The sequence below is a fragment of the Akebia trifoliata genome, chromosome 4 (genome assembly GCF_017979445.1).
Source record: "Akebia trifoliata isolate Shusen 1 chromosome 4, ASM1797944v1, whole genome shotgun sequence".
Classification (NCBI taxonomy): domain Eukaryota; kingdom Viridiplantae; phylum Streptophyta; class Magnoliopsida; order Ranunculales; family Lardizabalaceae; genus Akebia; species Akebia trifoliata.
Window position 1 is genome coordinate 12,254,087 of NC_141378.1, and position 17,183 is coordinate 12,271,269.

The 17,183-nt window shown below is 36.1% G+C and overlaps 1 protein-coding gene and 1 pseudogene across 2 annotated transcripts; both read right to left on the minus strand.

Annotated features, from left to right (window-relative positions):
• Positions 1–2,099: 2,099 nt before the first annotated feature.
• Positions 2,100–2,207, minus strand: LOC147403833 (U5 spliceosomal RNA; annotated as a pseudogene).
• Positions 2,208–2,691: 484 nt separating this feature from the next.
• LOC147403834 (Reticulon family protein) lies at positions 2,692–16,442 on the minus strand. 2 transcript variants are annotated; one of them, XM_086439577.1, is made up of 6 exons: positions 16,100–16,438; positions 11,191–11,371; positions 10,939–11,080; positions 10,772–10,841; positions 10,483–10,659; positions 2,692–2,968 (listed from the first exon to the last, which is right to left on the minus strand). In XM_086439577.1, exons 1-5 carry the CDS (start codon positions 16,206–16,208, stop codon positions 10,490–10,492), a joined length of 672 nt encoding a protein of 223 aa, XP_086295703.1. In that variant the 5' UTR covers positions 16,209–16,438; the 3' UTR covers positions 2,692–2,968; positions 10,483–10,489. The 2 variants fall into 2 exon arrangements, with proteins under 2 accessions (XP_086295703.1, XP_086295704.1); XM_086439578.1 differs by lacking the exon at positions 2,692–2,968 and adding an exon at positions 8,022–10,105 and having other exon boundaries at positions 16,100–16,442.
• Between the last annotated feature and the right edge of the window lie 741 nt (positions 16,443–17,183).

Here is a 17,183-nt window from a genome sequence, read left to right on the forward strand (position 1 = left end):
TGACCCAACAGAATTAAAGCACATATTGTATAAATGGTAGTTATGAAGGTTAAATTGTGGTGGGTTCAATGTAAGATTCATCCATTAAAAACAGCTTGTACCTCCAATTCTACTGTTGGAGAACTTCACAATGGAGGAATGTCTGACCCATGTGATCTCAAATCTTTTCAGGATCATCACAAACTTGTATTAGGTTGCGTCAAGGGAAGGGGTATGGTTGGGTAAGCACCCTTCCAATGCTGCTAGGCCTGACATTGGTGGGGAAAAGTAAATATCAAAAGCTGGGAAAAGTCACGAGTTACAGCCTTTGATCTGCTATGCAACCCAGACCCAGAATCGTTTGTTGCTTTGAACTTGTCAAGCTATTTAGAATGATCACTAGGATGACTATGATTCTTCAGCTATCTGTGCCCCACCATGATAGCCATTGTGATCTATCATCAAATATGCTTGTTTTTTATTTCTTCATAGTAAGCCAACGTCGAAGCATCCAACTTAGTTAAGCTGGTAAGATGTGTGGAGTGTTGATCACACAACTGTTAATATTCGTGTTTAAAGAACGAACCTTTCTCTTGCAACTAAAATTTTATGTTGTCCTTGACAAATCATTTACTAAATTATGCTTTTACAAAAAAAAAAAAAAATACTATGGTTCATAGGGAAATCTAGTGCCATACTGGTATAGAAGCAAATTGGGTGAAATAAAGAAATAAAATTAGGTAATTCTTACATATTTATAGTTAATTTTATTCATTGACGTTAGGCGGCATAAATAAGCAGATTTAAGTTACTCTTACGGATAAGATAGGTGGTTCATTTTTCTATAAATAGGTAGATTTTAAGATTGATTCTAATAATTTCAAGCTTTATTCATACTCTCATCCTTTTCAGTCATCCGTCAAGGCATTATTATTATTTTTTGGTAGTTGGCTTCTCTTGAGCAGATTCTCACCTTGGATAATTTGATCTCTTGCAGTTGGATTTCTTCAAACTTTTTCTCTTTATGCATAAGAGATGGGGAATCTACTACTCACATTTTAATTCATTATCCCTTTGATTGGGGTATATGGATTTTCTTTCTTGCTCATTTTCAAGTGGGTTGGATATTACTTCAAACATTCTTTTTGTTCATAGAGGGGTGGATCTTCATTATTCTCTAAGAAAAAGACACTTATGAGCTTTTTTTCCTTCCGCTATTGTTTGGGATCTTTGAAAAGCAAAAAAAAAATAAAAGGGTGTTCCAAGATAAGGAAATCCTAAGCATTGTTTCTAGAAATATCGGGCTTTCTATATCTTCGGTCCAAGCTAAGCATAGATTTATTTTTTTATTATTATTATTATTATTATTTTTTTTTTTTGGGGGGGGGGGGGGGGGGGGAAGTATTTCATTTCAGGATTTTGTTTCAGATGGGATTTTATTTATAATTCGTAGATTTTTTTCGTGTGTGAGTGAGTGAGGGGGGGTCTTTTGATTTGTTTTGTTCTTGCTTTCTTTTCTTCTTATTTCTGATACCACGGGCTATCTCAGCCTCCTTTCATTTTTACACTTACCAAAGAAAAAAAAAATCAATAACATTAACCCGTGAATTGCTATCCATTAAAAGTCATGTTTTAAAACCAACTAATAGTTAATATATAAAAATTAGATATAAGGAAAAGAAAGAAATTTTTTAGATTCTAATGAATCGATGAAAAAATGCAAAAGTATTAAAGATTTTCTTGAAATCTTTTATATTTCTTCAAATCTTAAAAAAAAAAAAAAAAAAAAAAAAAAAAATCCTAATATAAGTGATTTTTTGTAATAATACTTTTTTAAAATTCAAGAACCGGTACATGAGAGCCCATAGTTCTTACGGTTGAACAATTGGTTTTGAAAAAATTGACAGCTCTTTATAAAATACTAATTCAGAGAGAACTGAACCAATTACTAAATCTGGTCGAACCTGGTCTGGCAGTCCGTCCAGTTCTTCGAACATTATTAAAAGTTCCGAAATGAAAATTTTAGTTTCTCAAGCTTGGTAACTCTATATGAGATAGGCTTATGAATTTTTTTCTCCTTATAAGCAAACAGTTTCAGCATGTAGTACTTAGCCTGTGATCTTCTCTAGATAAAGGAGTCAGATTTTTATGCCATTTTTCACTACAAGCACACCATATTCTTTAGTAAAAGGCGAAAGAACAGTTGGCTTTGTGCCCACTGCAAGGAGACCCTTGACAGACCAAACTAATGATAATGAATAAGATAAGTAAATATTGAGATCGACATTTTGAACAATATGAGAATTAGATTCTAAGTAGGATCAAGTACCAAATTACCATATCCAAGTTTCAGAAAACAAGCTTCACCTTGATTAGAAGATCCTCAGTATCCTCATTTTTGTTACGCTCAATTACGAGTACAAAAATTCTCACTTGTCCAACATAAGCAAAGCATAGCATATCTGACCTCTAAGCATTCATACTTTTAATGACCACACACTTCACATTTCTTCTTTTGAGTACAAGCACTTCGTTTCATGTTAGGAAAGCTCTTTGAGCTACCAAAGAGATTGGTTCCTCTTTTTTAAATCTATTTTTTTTTTCTTTTGCTTCATATCCCTTCTTTGTCACTATCATTATTTGGTGTGTAATATTTATATATGTTTTAAAAAAAGTAGGTGTGACGAAATAAGCTCTCATAAACAAGTCAACTGAGTAAAGTGTGAGCACCAGAGAGATTATATAAATTTTGGTCCCATTACCTACAGAAAATTCGTGTACTGTGGGAGAAAGGAATTCTTCAGCACAAAGTAGAACAAAAACCATCAATATGAGCAAAAAATTTAAAAATCAAAACGAACGAATAAAAAATATATCAATCAAAACGAACAATCAAAGTTCACCCAGAGTGTCGAAGTTGTAATGGATGATGGTAATTAGATCGGTTGTTGCATGTGATGACGATGCTGGTAGGCCACAAAGCAGGAACCTGAAATTAATTTACATATTAGACAATTGCATCAGGGGCTCCTATTTATCGCATAAAAGCAACGGAAACTAAAGAATCTTGAATGAAGTAGATAACACCACAAATTATTCATTTCCAGGAACAAGTGATGAGAATGCAAAATAATAATAATAATAATAAGGGTACTAAAGTGAGCAGAAAAAATATATTCTGTTAATAACACACCACAGAAATACTTATGACATCTGTGGGCTGGGAGACAGAATCTACAAAGAGAAGGAAACAAGCTACATTACACACAATTCACTCTTCTCTGACGAGGACTCATGAAAACACCCGAGCAAAACTAGCTCTCTCAATAAGAAGATTATATACTAAACTACTGAACCTAGGGCTGTCTATGGATAGCCGAAATCCGAATCCGTATTCGAAAAATCGGTTATTATCCGGAATTTTCGGATATTGGCTTTGAATTCAAATGAATTTTTATATCTGAATATATTTCGGATAGTAGGATATCGAAATATATTCGGATATCGGATCCGATAATATTCGATTTTTGGATATTTAATTAAATATTTAAATACATATAGTTAACTTTTATGCTCTGAGCAACTCGTCATTCATCGCCAAATCGCCTCTTCATCTTCTCTTCCATCGACTTAGGGTTTGTGAGAAAAGGGAGTCGGCGAGTATCTTCATCTCCTCAACTTTTTTGGTGATCCTGTCTCTGGTGGTTGAAGGTAAGCATCTCTCTCTCTCTCTCTCTTTCTACCATTAAAGCTTGCCTCGAGAGTTATTTTTATCCTTTTCAACCCTGCAACTAACCCTTGCTTAAAATACTTCGGAGGGAAAAAAAACCAATCCCTCTCTTCTGATCTATCTCTCTCCCTCTTGCTTGGTTGCGCTACAAGCCAGTGCATGAAACCCTTATGCTCGATCCCCATCTAATCCATCATAGAGAACCATTTTAGATGCTTCACATCGTATTTGCTAATTTGTAACCCCATCTGAATCTCATGGAAGTTGTTGAATTCAAATCGGATATTATTCGATACCTGAGAGGATAATTGGATTCGGATACGAATTCAATTAGTAGATAATTTTCTTGGATTTGGATTCGGATTCGAATATAGCTGTATTCGAACCGATAAGTATCCGTTGACAGCCCTAACTGAACCCTTGCTAAGTGCCAGTAAGTTAGGACTTGCTTTATACTATTACATACTTTACCAAGAGGAAAAAAGAAAGAAAGATATTTATCGTCCTTTTCCACCGAAATAAATCTTTTGAAAATTCCACACTGCATTAACTCGCTCTTGGTTGAACAGAACTTGACTTAGTGTGGGTATGATCTTTGAATGCGATGAACACATCTTCATTGAATCCACAGTTCTTCTTTCACCAATCAAGTATTACTGACTACAAATGCTTCATGTGTGAGCCCTTGTGAGTTTTCAAGAGTAACCGACAAGAACCAACCTTTCGGGATTTGAACTTCAAATAATGGCCCTATAGGGTATCGCTCTTGCCTATTAGATCTCCCAATTCATAAGATTTGTCCCTTCCGTATTGATCCATGTCTTCCTTGACTCTGAATTTAACTTTTTGCATGTTCTTTGTATTTCTATATGAACATCCTTCATCAACTCGGTATCAGTATCTTGGATATTTCCAATATACCATCTGAAATGGTGACCTCCTAATGATTGTGTACAACACCATATGAGGCAAACTTAGCATGAGATTATACTAAATTCCAGTACTTCAGACGTTTACTGGCTAAGCAATGGAGCAAATTCTCAAGCTTATGCTTCCACCATTTTGGTCTGCCAATCAACTGGGAGTGGTTGGCAAGGACTGCTATATTGTGACCTTGTTCCAAGAATCTGCCGACATGTAACCAAGAAATGCCTCAAGAAGTCCAGGAAATCTTGACCTAGGGCCTTTCCAGAATTGGAAAGGGTAAATGCAACCTGATTTTCTGAGATTAACCTTTATAGACCCGGCACATTCTACATTGTTCTACAAATCATACATCTCAATAGAGTTCAGACCAATATTAACTGCCAGACATGGCTACATACGTCTTAACTCGAACTCACGTATTCGTTGTTGTGCAACTCGAACCTTTCTGGAAATAAGCCTTCAGGTACGCAGAGTTTTGTCATTTCTGAACTCATCCATGGCAGGAAGTCTACTTGGTTATCTTTCTCACAACACTCCGATTATTTATTTTTCGCCAGGCAAGCAAGATTAGTGGTTAGTAATTAGTAGGTGAAGGCGGGTTTTGAACCCAGTTGTGGTATCAACATTCACTAACTTTAGCCAACTTAGCAAAGCAGACACTTTCCAACACTCTCGAAATATGCTTCGAAATAATGGATCTTCGACATAAAGTTCTTTGAGGTTCTCAAAACCAATATTGACAGATGGTAATGAGTAGGAGATGGGAATGTTGGTTCAATGCATTTGCAACATTACTTGGTGCCACAGATTTGTTGTCTAACATGAACAGGAAACCCCAAGGGGTTGGCCTAGTGGCAAGCCGAGCCTTCATAAGCTCCTCAGGAAGGGTAGATCAAGTGTTCAAAACACCACGAAGCATTGAATTCCTTGGGGCCACCCTCCAGGGTCCAGTTGATCCATGACTCAACCAGTTGCATGTAGAACTTTCCAAGGAGGCGGTGCGTGTGACCATGGGAGTAGTCTCACCCGAAGGAGGGGGATACCCACGATAAGCCAAAAAAAAAAAATGAACATGAGTTCATGGAGGTAGGCTTCCCATATCACATTCCAACTGCTCCACATTCTTGTCTAAGCATAGAGGCCGGGTCCTCATGTGAGGCCTTAGGAAGGTGTCAACTTGCTAAGTTGTTTATAGTGAGTAAGTTTCAATACCATAACCTCGGTTCAAAACCCTCCTTCACCTACTAATTACTAATCACCAATCACGCTTCCTAGGCTTACAAAAAAATGTGAGGCATTACAATCAACATCAAAGAAATTGTCAAAGTCTGATAATGCCAATTTTGGACTCCCTGTCATGTGACATTTGATTTGTTGAAAACTCCTAGCTTGAGGTGTCCATAAAAAGTTGTCCTCTCGTACTATAGTTTGTTTTTTTTTTTTTTTTTTGAAAAAGTATAAATTTATTAAGAGAAGAAAAGGTATAAAGAAAAGAACAAAGGCGGTTGAGATGACCAACCAACAACAAACACCTAACTAAAATACAACGTGACCCTTCTAAAAACAAAATCCTCAAAGAACAAGCCCTTGAAATTTGGCCACAATTTACACCAAAAGAATAAAAGGCCTAAGCTATTTAGAATAAGCTCCTAAAAGGTGGTTTCCAAGCTTTTGAAGATCCTCCGGTTTCTCTCAAGCCATAAACCCCAAGTGGTAACAAAAGGAAGGAGACCTCATAGAATTTACTTTTTCCGCCAAACAAAGAGGTATCCCAACTCTGAAAAGAAGAAGAAAAAAAAAAAAGCAAGCGAGGAAAGACCGAAGGAATGTTGAAAAGATCAAAGAAATTTGACCAAACCCGAGAAGATAATTTGCAGTGAATTAAGATGCGGTCCATTGATTTGTTATTCGATTTACAAAGAAAGCAAGAGTTTGGAGTCACAAAACCCCTGCGAATTAAAAGATCAAGAGTGGGTAACTTGTGAAGCACGACTAGCCAAGTAAAACAACGCACCTTGGTAGGAACCTTAGAACTCCAAATAAGTTTGGTAGGAAAATGCTCTAAAGCGACAGTGGGAATGTGCAAACCCGAAGCAAAACATTTAACAGTGAAGTCATTGCTTTTCGTGCAAGTCCATTTCCTTTTGTTGTCGTCCATGGATGTCCAATTAGTATATTCAAGATGACGACGATCCTGAATTTTCCAATCTTTAAAGTCCCTCCTGAAACCCATATCCCATACAGGATCGAGTCCCTCAAGGTTCAAGAAAGCATTGCATGGTATTCCCTTTTTGGAGGAAAGATCATAAAGCGGAGGGAATTGATGACACAAGGTTGAAGCACCACACCACCAGTCCTCCTAGAATCTTATCTTTTCTCTTTTTCCCACCTTGAACTTAATCCATTTTCTAACTCCTCTCCTACTTTCAAGAATCCTTTCCACATACTGCACCCATATGGAGATCTCAAATCCTCGCTTTCCCAACCATTCCTCTTCTCCCCATATTTGGACTTAATTACCTTTCTCCATAACAAGGAAATTTCCAACCCAAACGTCCAGTGCCACTTTCCTAGCAACGCCCTATTTGACACCCTAAAGCCCCTGATACCTAGACACCCATTCTCCTTGGGCTCATAGGTCACCTTCCAATTCACTAGGTGTATCTTCTTGACCCCATTATTATCATTCCACAAGATCCTGTGTAGGGATGAAGTGACGTAGCAGAAGGTTGTATTCAATGGAACACTCTAAATCAATTTGAATCAATAGATTCAATTGATAAACAAGCAGTAGCTTAAAAGAAAATACAACATGAAGCTAAAAAGTGATTAAAAGAGAAAAGATAATTGAATTGATGGATTTTTGGATTTGGAACCTCTTATATAGATAACTCTATCATAACTTAGAATCTTACTAAAATATTAAAAATTAACATTCCTAACCTATCTATAATATAATATTAACTTTCTAATTTTATTAGAACTCAAATTGGACACTTCTAAGCACTTCTAATTATAGCCTAAATAATAAAAACAAATTATAAACTAACAAGAAATTGTACTCCTAGCATAAATATGAAATAGAAATCCTACTAGAAGTAGAAATCCTAGTAAAACTCTAACTAGAATTATAGATGTCCTAGATCATGAAGTATAAAGGGATGCCAAAAAGACATTGATAACTTGTGAAAACTTTGACTTACGTTAACATCAAGGTATTAAAAATCGACGTATTTCGATTATTTCAGTTGAAATATATCAGTTTCGACAGCTGGCAAAACGAAATTTATGTTACAAAGTAGTGTTGTATATGTTTCAGCCGAAAGCATTATTTGTTTCGATCAAAACAGTTAAAGAACAGCAGAAACATGAAATCATTTCCACAAAATATTTTGTTTTAAAAAAAAGAAGTGGGTTTCGTTCGTCTTCTATAGATGTTAGGAGAGAGAGAGCAGCGTCTTCGGAGAGATCAGTGTCTATCTCGCTCCATTGAAACCCATAAACAGACTCCTGGTATGTTGGTTTATTAGTCAAGATTTCAAGAGTATAGATTTGTTGTGTTGAAGTATAAGGATGTAAGCTGTGAAGCAATAGAAATATGCCAAGTTGAGGATAGTATTTGCTACGTTGGTTTATTTTAACAACATATCCTCACTCCTTAACATTGAGTAGGTATTGACTGTCAAACAATAAAATTGTTAGCATGTTAAAAGATGCCATGTGGCCACTTATATACTAGTGTAAAATAACATAAATGCCCTCATCTTCAACTTGAAATAAAATAAACCTTTTGAATTTTGTTCCCTAACCCAATCATCTTCAACCTCTTGGCTAAAATTTTATAACCTACTATTCAACAATAAAATTTGATCTAAAAAAGTGAAATTTCAATCAATCCACCCATATTTCAGTCCAGCACTTTCAAAATAATTTTTCTATGAGATCCTCATATATCTTTGCTCCCATGTAACTATTTTAGCTGCTAGGTTCCAAGTATCAACGACCAACAACATATAGCACAATGCTATGAATCTTTATTTATATGTTACATATAGTTAATTGTAATTTGTGATATTATTGTGTTTTCATGCACGATTTATCATTCTCTGAAGTTTGAACAAAAATTATGTGATATTTCCATCATTTTCATAATATTTCCATAATTTCCACAAAATTATAATTGTTTCCACACATGTCGAAATATTTCCATTTCCAAGCCGACTGAAACATCGACCGAAATTGAAATTTAATACCTTGGTCAACATATTCGGAGTCAACCAATTGTGGATAGCCTCTATCTTACATCTACCTAGATCCTGTGCGTTTTTTTTTTTTTTTTGACAAGTATAATTTTTTGCTAAAAGAAAAAGAGTATGTACAGAAGGCAGATGAGATGATTGGCCTTGCAAGAAAGAAGCAAAGAAAACTAAGTCGAACACAAAGTCCCATCTAAATACAAACTCTTTGGAGAAAAAAAAATTAAAATCTAAGAACACTTTACACTAAAAGAATAACAGCCCTAAAATGTGAATTTCAAGCTCCTAGGCCGGGGATTCCTCTCCTAGAATAACTCTTTTGTTCCTCTCCAACCAAATCCCCCAACACATTGCAAAGGGGAGAAAATCCCATAATTTTTTCTTCCTCTCGAAGAACAAAGATTGATCCTAACATTCGAAGAGAGCCAAGATTGATATTGGAACCACACCCAACTAAGATTGAAGAGATGAGGTAAGAGGGCAATGCAACAAGATGTGGTCCACTGATTCTCCATTAGACTTGCAAAGGAAAAAAAAAGTTTGGCAACAAAACGCATCTTTCAAGAGACGATTGATTGTTAGGATTTTGTCTTGAGAAGCTAACTAAATGAGAAAAGACACCATCAAGGGGACCTTCAAGCCCCAAAGGATCAAGACTAGAAAATGGTAGAGAGGTTGAAGGGGATTCTGCTAAGCTGAGAAAAAGGATTTAACAAAAAAACATTTTCCTTTAGTGCATATCAATTTCCGCCTATCAATCCCAAGAGGCTCTCTTGGAGTGTGGTCAAGCTTTTTCACTTTCATCTGTTCACTCTTACCATTGAGAATCAAGAGAATTATTAACTAACAAAGTGAAAAGTAGATTTGTTTGTTTAGGAGTGGTGGATTTTTACACCAGCTGCCAACCTAAACAAAAACCTCCTCCTTTATTTGGGTTTGGGAACACTACATGGGGGTGTAAAGTAGATAGTTGATAATTATAGGATAATAATTAGTAAAAGGTATCACCTAATCATGGATGATTCGCAATGGTAATCTAACCAACACCAACCAAACAGTCAAAGGAAGCCTTGTCCCAACTACTTGGTGGATAGTTATAAAAGCCCTATTCCATCATCCACTCCATCTAAGGTCATATCTTCTTGTAGAGCATGTCTTTGGATCTTATCTAACAACCTCCAACAAATCAAAACCAGTCTGTCCTTCAAATAGTCTAGCAAGAAAAAGAAAAAAGAGATAAAAAATGAAGCTATATTTAGATGAGAATATAAATGGCAATATAAAAATCACTAATGACTAGGAAAAAAGTCATTATTTTTACTTTTAGTACTAGTGGTTCTTAGTCTAATATATTTTCGACAGTTCATGGTGATCTGAAATTCACAGATACATAAATTCATTTTTTGATTAAAGTCATATAATCATTTTGGTTGGTTTCACCATGAACCAATGATGCTCTCTTGTTGAGAGGGGTTAAATTCTGCTTGACTTCTTCCTTTTGAGTTTGGTTCCAGTTTTCTTGTCATAGTGTGTGTGTGTGTGTGTGTGTGTGTGTGTGAGAGAGAGAGAGAGAGAGAGAGAGAGAGTTACATTAATGCTATTGAGTCTTCTTTTCCTTGCTTAGGGACTTTGGTATCTTGCTTAAGATCTTTTCATCAATTTTCTTATACTGAGTCGAAAGGATTTTGTTTGCTACACTCAGCTTCTCATCAACATGATCCTGGTACTTGTCATACAGAGCAGGAACTGTAAGAGAAAGAAGCACCCCTGAAACACGATCAATAAAGATGAATCAATCCAAAAATGATACACACACTATGCAATAAAAGGCGCCACTCACACAAAATAAAGAATCAAGTAAAGCTATTTCAAAACTTACCAATATAAACCAGAGTGAGGAAGCTAAAAATACTTCCGATATAAGAAACTAGCCACAGACCAAAAGCTACCTAAAAACAGTAAAACCAAATTACATACAGAACAAAGTCATTTTGTTTCCTTAACAAACATAAACAAAGGAGTTCAAAGCGTAGAACTTGATCAGACCTTCAAGAAAAGTTTCACATTTCCCCTGAGAGTGATATCACGTGCCACTGCCAATACACGATTGATCCACACTACTGCTACATCAGCAACCTTTCCAACAAATTCTTCAGAAATTTCCAGATTGGGAAGTGGGGGAAGAGGTCTGAATCACAATAATAATCAGTTAATAAACTCTAGTAAACAAATATCTAATTATTTGAGTTTAACAATGATAAAACTACGAAGAACGTTCAGAAGCCGTAACAATGATACCTATTGAGTATTGATGCCGACTTTGCCCAGAAGAACAAGATTACAACCAGAAGTAGTAAGGCATTCACAGCAACTGATAAGATACTATATCCAGCTCTTTCAAAAAGGAACCACATTGCACTTGCGGCAACTAATAGAAAAGCTCCAGCCTTTGGTTGCTTCCACAACAGCACATCAGCAACTGTAAATACCAATTGAACCTCTCACGCATTGTTTTAAAATTCAGATGAGTCCGAATTGTCTTGGGCAAGTCAAAAATGGTTGGGGCTACTGAGAAAGTTTTCCATTGGGAATGAACCACCTCATTGCCTCTTCCAAAAGTCAAGTCAATTTGTCCAACATTTTGAAAAATTGGTCAAGCTCATTGTTTTTTTTTTGTGTATAAACAATGTTTAAGATTTTTATGTTAAGTATAAATTATTGAAGCTAATGGCGATTTACAAAGGTAGTCAAGGTGACTACCAAGAACAAACCAAAAAAAACTAGCTAGAATGCAACAACTGCCATTTAAATACAAACTCTTCAAAGAAGACTCCTTTAAACTCTAGGAATTGTTTGCTCCCATAAAATAAAAGCCCAAGAACATTGAATTAGAGCTCCTGCTTAGAGGCTTCCACTCCTTGGAACGCTCACATGTTCCTCTCCAACCAAATCCCCCAGCACACTGCAAATGGGAGAAGAATCCATAGAAAACAAAGTTTGATCCCAACCAAGAAAGAGACACAAAATCGAACTTGGAGCCACCCAATTGCGATTAAAGAGGACTAGAAAATGAGACCAAAGAAACAAAGAGACAGGGCAACGCAACAAGACATGGTCCGTCAATTCCCCATTAGCTTTGCACACAAGACGCAAAAGTTTGGCAACAAAAAAAAAAAGCCTTCTTTATGAGTTGATCGATTGTGAGAATTCCACCATGGGAGGCCAGCCAATAAAAAAAGAACACTTTCGAGGTGACCTTAGCTCCCCAAATTAAGACCAGGAGTTGAAGCGGGGCCTGGTGTGAGATGTCCAGAGCTACAGAGAAGGATTTAACAATAAAGCAATTTTCTTTTGATGAAAGTCCACTCCCACCTATCATACCAAGTGGCTCCCGAGGCATGAAAACTATTTGGTCGGTTAGTTCTGCTAGCTCTTGAATCCCAAGTTCCACGACGATTCCTCCCATTTTGGCTCAAGAAAGCTTTAACAGGCAAATTCTTTTTTGTAGGCAATCTAAAAATTCGAGGGACTTTGAGACACAAAGGTGAGGCGCTACACCACCAATCATCCCAAAACCTGACCCTATCTCCCTTCCCCACTCTGAATTCAATCCATTTTATAAACTTCGAGTTCAACCTCGTTGTACATTTCCATATACTACACCCAAACGTGGATTTCACCTCCTCACTCCCACATGAACGTTTTCTCCTCATATTTTTCCTTGATAATCCTCTTCCAAAAATTCACTCTCCTCCCTAAATCGCCATAACCATTCCCTAGAAGTGCCATGTTGGAAACCCTAAAACCTCTAATACCTAGGTCCCCAACCTTCTTTATTTATTTATTATTATTATTATTATTTTTTTTTGGGGGGGGGGGGGCACACAACTTTCCACTTGACTAGATGGAGCTTCGTATTCCCGTCCTTGTCATTCTGCAAGAAGTCCCTAATCAACTTCTCCAGTCATCATTATTATAATGAGAGAAACATTAATTATTTTTTAAAAGCTACAAAAATGCCCTTATGACAAAGTCGTAATCCAGATATCCCAAAGTGATATCAATGTTCATCTGCTATTGGGAATAATTGGTTTGATTTAGTGGCTCAATTCCTACCAACTGCCTTTAAACTGTAGAATCGTCTATAGCTATTTACAAGAAAACATGACAAGTGTCACTAATTATACTTTTTTTACGGGGGTCTTCTAACTTTAAACAACATTCAATCCTCACTAGGGGTTATGATTGGATTGACCATGGTGTCTTAATGTGTGTCTAACTTACCACCCTGTGGGAACAAACAAATTAAAATCTCACCTTTTGGTAGAAATTTCGACATAATATGTCTCCCAGGATCACACCAAGTAGTTTGCACAGACCTAGTCACCTATATCCAAGTTTGACTTAGACACTTCCATTACCTTTTGGCAAGAGAGTTATCGTCATCTTCTAAGGCACTCGCGACTATTTTGTTCACTCGATTCACGTAAGACAACCAAATCACCTTTTGGAAAAATGTAGAAGTTTCACGCAAATCAGTGCTAATCCCAAAATTCAAGAAAGACACAACCTCCCATAGCTGCTAGTTTTGTGATGTTGAGAGTATATGTACACAAATGATTGCATGAGGTGTGTACATAATCTTATATATTACTCCATTGAAACTATCATAAAGTTTTAACTCTCAAGTTCATTAGTGATCTAGCTTTGAGACCATGGAATTGTCTTAGAATCACTATAAGGAACTCCAAGACATTTGTGATCCATTGTTAATATTAATTCTAAAATTGGGTGAAAGTTGAAGTAATTCCTAAAGACCTTTAAGTAGTGGATTTTCTAAAATTAAGAGTGGTCACTCGACCTTAAAAATAAAGTTTTAAATCTTTGAGTCTTTTCTAAAATCAAAGTAATTTGTATGGACCAAATGGTAGATTGTTGGAGATTTTGGTCCAAATAATTAATTTTGTAAGAACTGCATTTATGGCTGGAACACTATTTGCAATTAATGGTTTCCGGTTTTTCAAACGGTTCAGTGGGTTATCTTAGATCAATGAAGAGATTTCATCATGTTTTTTGTGATGGGTAGGAACTGGGAAGCTCTATTTAAAGTGGAGGTCGTCCCCTCCTTCTCACTGTCCCTGAAGATCATTCCATAGGTTTTAACTGTGAGAAGGATACGGATAGATAACTACATTTTTTGTTCTTGGTTTTGCAAGTATTAAGGAAAAAGATTAAAAGAGATTTGGGATTTTATTGTTTTTTATTTATGTATTGAGTGTTTTCTCCTCTAGTAAATGAATGTTCCTAAACTATTTTGGGCTTCAACCATCTTGACTCCTGCCTATCTTATTAATCGCATGGTAACCCCAATTTTGGGCGAAAATCTCCTCTACATGTTTTGATTAAACATATAGTCAAGTATGAAAACTTGCGCGTTTTCGATTTTCTTTGCTTTATCCATATTCCATTTGTTCTTAGGAACAAGCTAAGTGATACATCTCATCTAGGCGTCTTCCTTGGTTACCCATCTTATAAAATCCAGTTCTCCTATTTGTTTGATTTTCTCACTAAAGAGCTTGTGACTTCTTCGCATGTCACCTTCTCTGTTCTTTCTAGTTCTACCTTTTTTTTTTATTATAAATAGTTATACCCTTGAATAGCATTGTGCCCCTTCACTAGTCCTCAAGGGGAGATGTGGCCCTCATTTGATAAATTGTCATTGGTTTCTCCTAGTTTTTTTTTGCATCCTGTTTTAGCTTTGAAAGCCAAAATGATGATCACAATCAAGTTTATTGCTCTGAAGATATTATGCAAAGCACTCCTTAACGGCCTATTAATCCTCATCCAATAGAACCCAATCAACCATTGAACCCGAGCTCAGATCCCAAAGGAACCTCTTAGCGCTATTATCCTGAGAGAGTAAAATAGTCAAAAGTCTCGTTTCCTATTTCACTTACAGTACCTTTAGGTTCTTTTCTACACCTAGGTTTGCATTATTATCTTTTATTTCTTCTCTTAGTGAACCTAAGTCTTCTCGTGGTCGCCACTAAAAAATGTTGGCAAGATCTTATGTAGGATATGAGCGAATAGAGAAGAATGGTACTTGGGATCTAGTTATGCTTCCCCAAGGCAAGCAGGTACCTGCAAATGGGTTTTTAAGGTAAAGTACCTAGCTCATGGTTCTGTTGAAAGATAGAACCTTAAAATAAAATCGACCATAAGCCATGAGAGCCAACAAGCAAACCTCCCTTACTCAACCTCTTAATTTATAATAAAAAAACCCTTACTCCTTTTAATAATAATAATAATAATAATAAGGTAAGCATGAAAGCCTACCCCAAATACATAAATATTGAGCTTACTACATTCGATCAATGTTATCTAATATCATGAATAATAAAGATCAAAGGCCATGTAGATTAGCAACCTTTAACCCAATATAATAGATCAATAAGAAACCTCTTTAAACCTTAAAACTCTTGAACAATAAAATCTAAAACTCTTCAGACCTTTCTCCTTAATACTTGCAAAATCAGGAACAAAAAATGTGGTGCTCTACCCTTACCATTCTCACAGTTAAAACCGATGGTATGATCTTTAGAGACTGAGAGAGGGAGGGGACGGCCTCCACTTTAAATAGACCTTCCAAATTTCTACCCATCTTAGAAAATGTGGGAAACAACAGAAGAAAATCTCTCTGTTGATTTAAGATAACCACTGAACCATCTAAAAATTTGGAAACCATTGATTGCAAATAGTGTTTCTGCAATAAATGTAGTTCTTACCAAAATTAATTGTTTTGACCAAAATTTTCAACACTGTATAAAGCTAGACTATCTATTAGAAATTTCTTAAACAATCTCAAATTAATTATATAGAATTTTTTAACCTTGTAAATACTAATTTTTGCAACTCATAACAATTAATGTTAAAATGGATTCGGACCAATTTGAGAGGAGTCACCTCGTCAAATCAAATACTGGACTCGGTGGGAACCGCCCAGGTCTCAAAATCCGGTTCTTTAATGTATACACACTCAATACCGAATCAATGCCACAATAATTCATAGATTTCGGATTAAATTAGAAATCAAATAGAAAATAATATAATCGAAAAGAAAACGAGAACGCAAACTCAAACCCTAGAAGTAAAAAAAAAAAAAAAAGAATGAAAGAAACAGAAACACAGAGAGGAAGAAGGAGTAGACCTGCGCCACCACCGAGAGCTTGATGGACATCTTTCTGATACGGGGGAGGAGATATAGTGGATGAATCCTGATCTGATGAAGATGAGCTATCCAGATCGTCTCCTCCCATGGTGATTAGGGTTTTCTGTAACAGAGAGAGAGAGAGAGTAAGCAAGGATGTACGGAAGTATCTAGTTACGACGGCGTAAGAGTTTCGCTTGGCTTTAGGAAGGATTGCGAATGGTTGACGGGTTTACAACTTCAGGGCGAAATCAACTACGGACAATAGGAGCCGTTGGATATCATCAGCTATGGTGGATGATGAATTCTGGTGGTTGGGGCCCACTTATAGTTGAGCGAACCAACGAACTTCTTGTTCTTTAGCGAGGCATTGTTGAAACTAGAAAGTTGGCACCATAGTTTTCAAACTGACTCGACTATCAACCGACTCGAGTCAATTCAAAACTCAAGAGTTGACTCGGATAATCTGTTAAATATATATATATTTTTTTCAAAAAAAAAAAAAAAAAAAACTCTTTCACCAACAACTCTTTTACATGTTAGCTGCTATTATAGAACCATCTACAAGATCTTCTTTATAAATCATTCAAGCGTCTTATCAATGGTCACGGTAACACCGACTCTTTCTCTGTCATCCATTTTGAATTTAATCTCCATAAAACTCAATTCAAACAATTATTTGTTATGGAAATCTCAATTTGAATCTTTGTTGAGAGGTTAAAAATCAATGAGATATGTTGATGGTAGTGTCCCACGTCCATCAACTCATATAATTGTTACTAAAGACAATATCGAAATGACATCTCTAAATCCAACTTATGAGGCATGGATTGCTAATGATCAAATTTTATTGAGTTGGATGGATGCCATAATGACTGAAGATGTCCTTACTGAGGTGGTTAGACTAATTTCAGCAAAAGACATTTAGGAAAAATTAACAAGTATTTATTCCCAACATTCAAAGGCTAAAGAGTATCAACTCAAACAACATTTATAGCATTGCAAGCAAAGGGTGATTCTGTAACTGACTATCTTAGAAGATTTAAAAAACTCTATGATTCTCTGGCTGCCATAGGTCAACCCA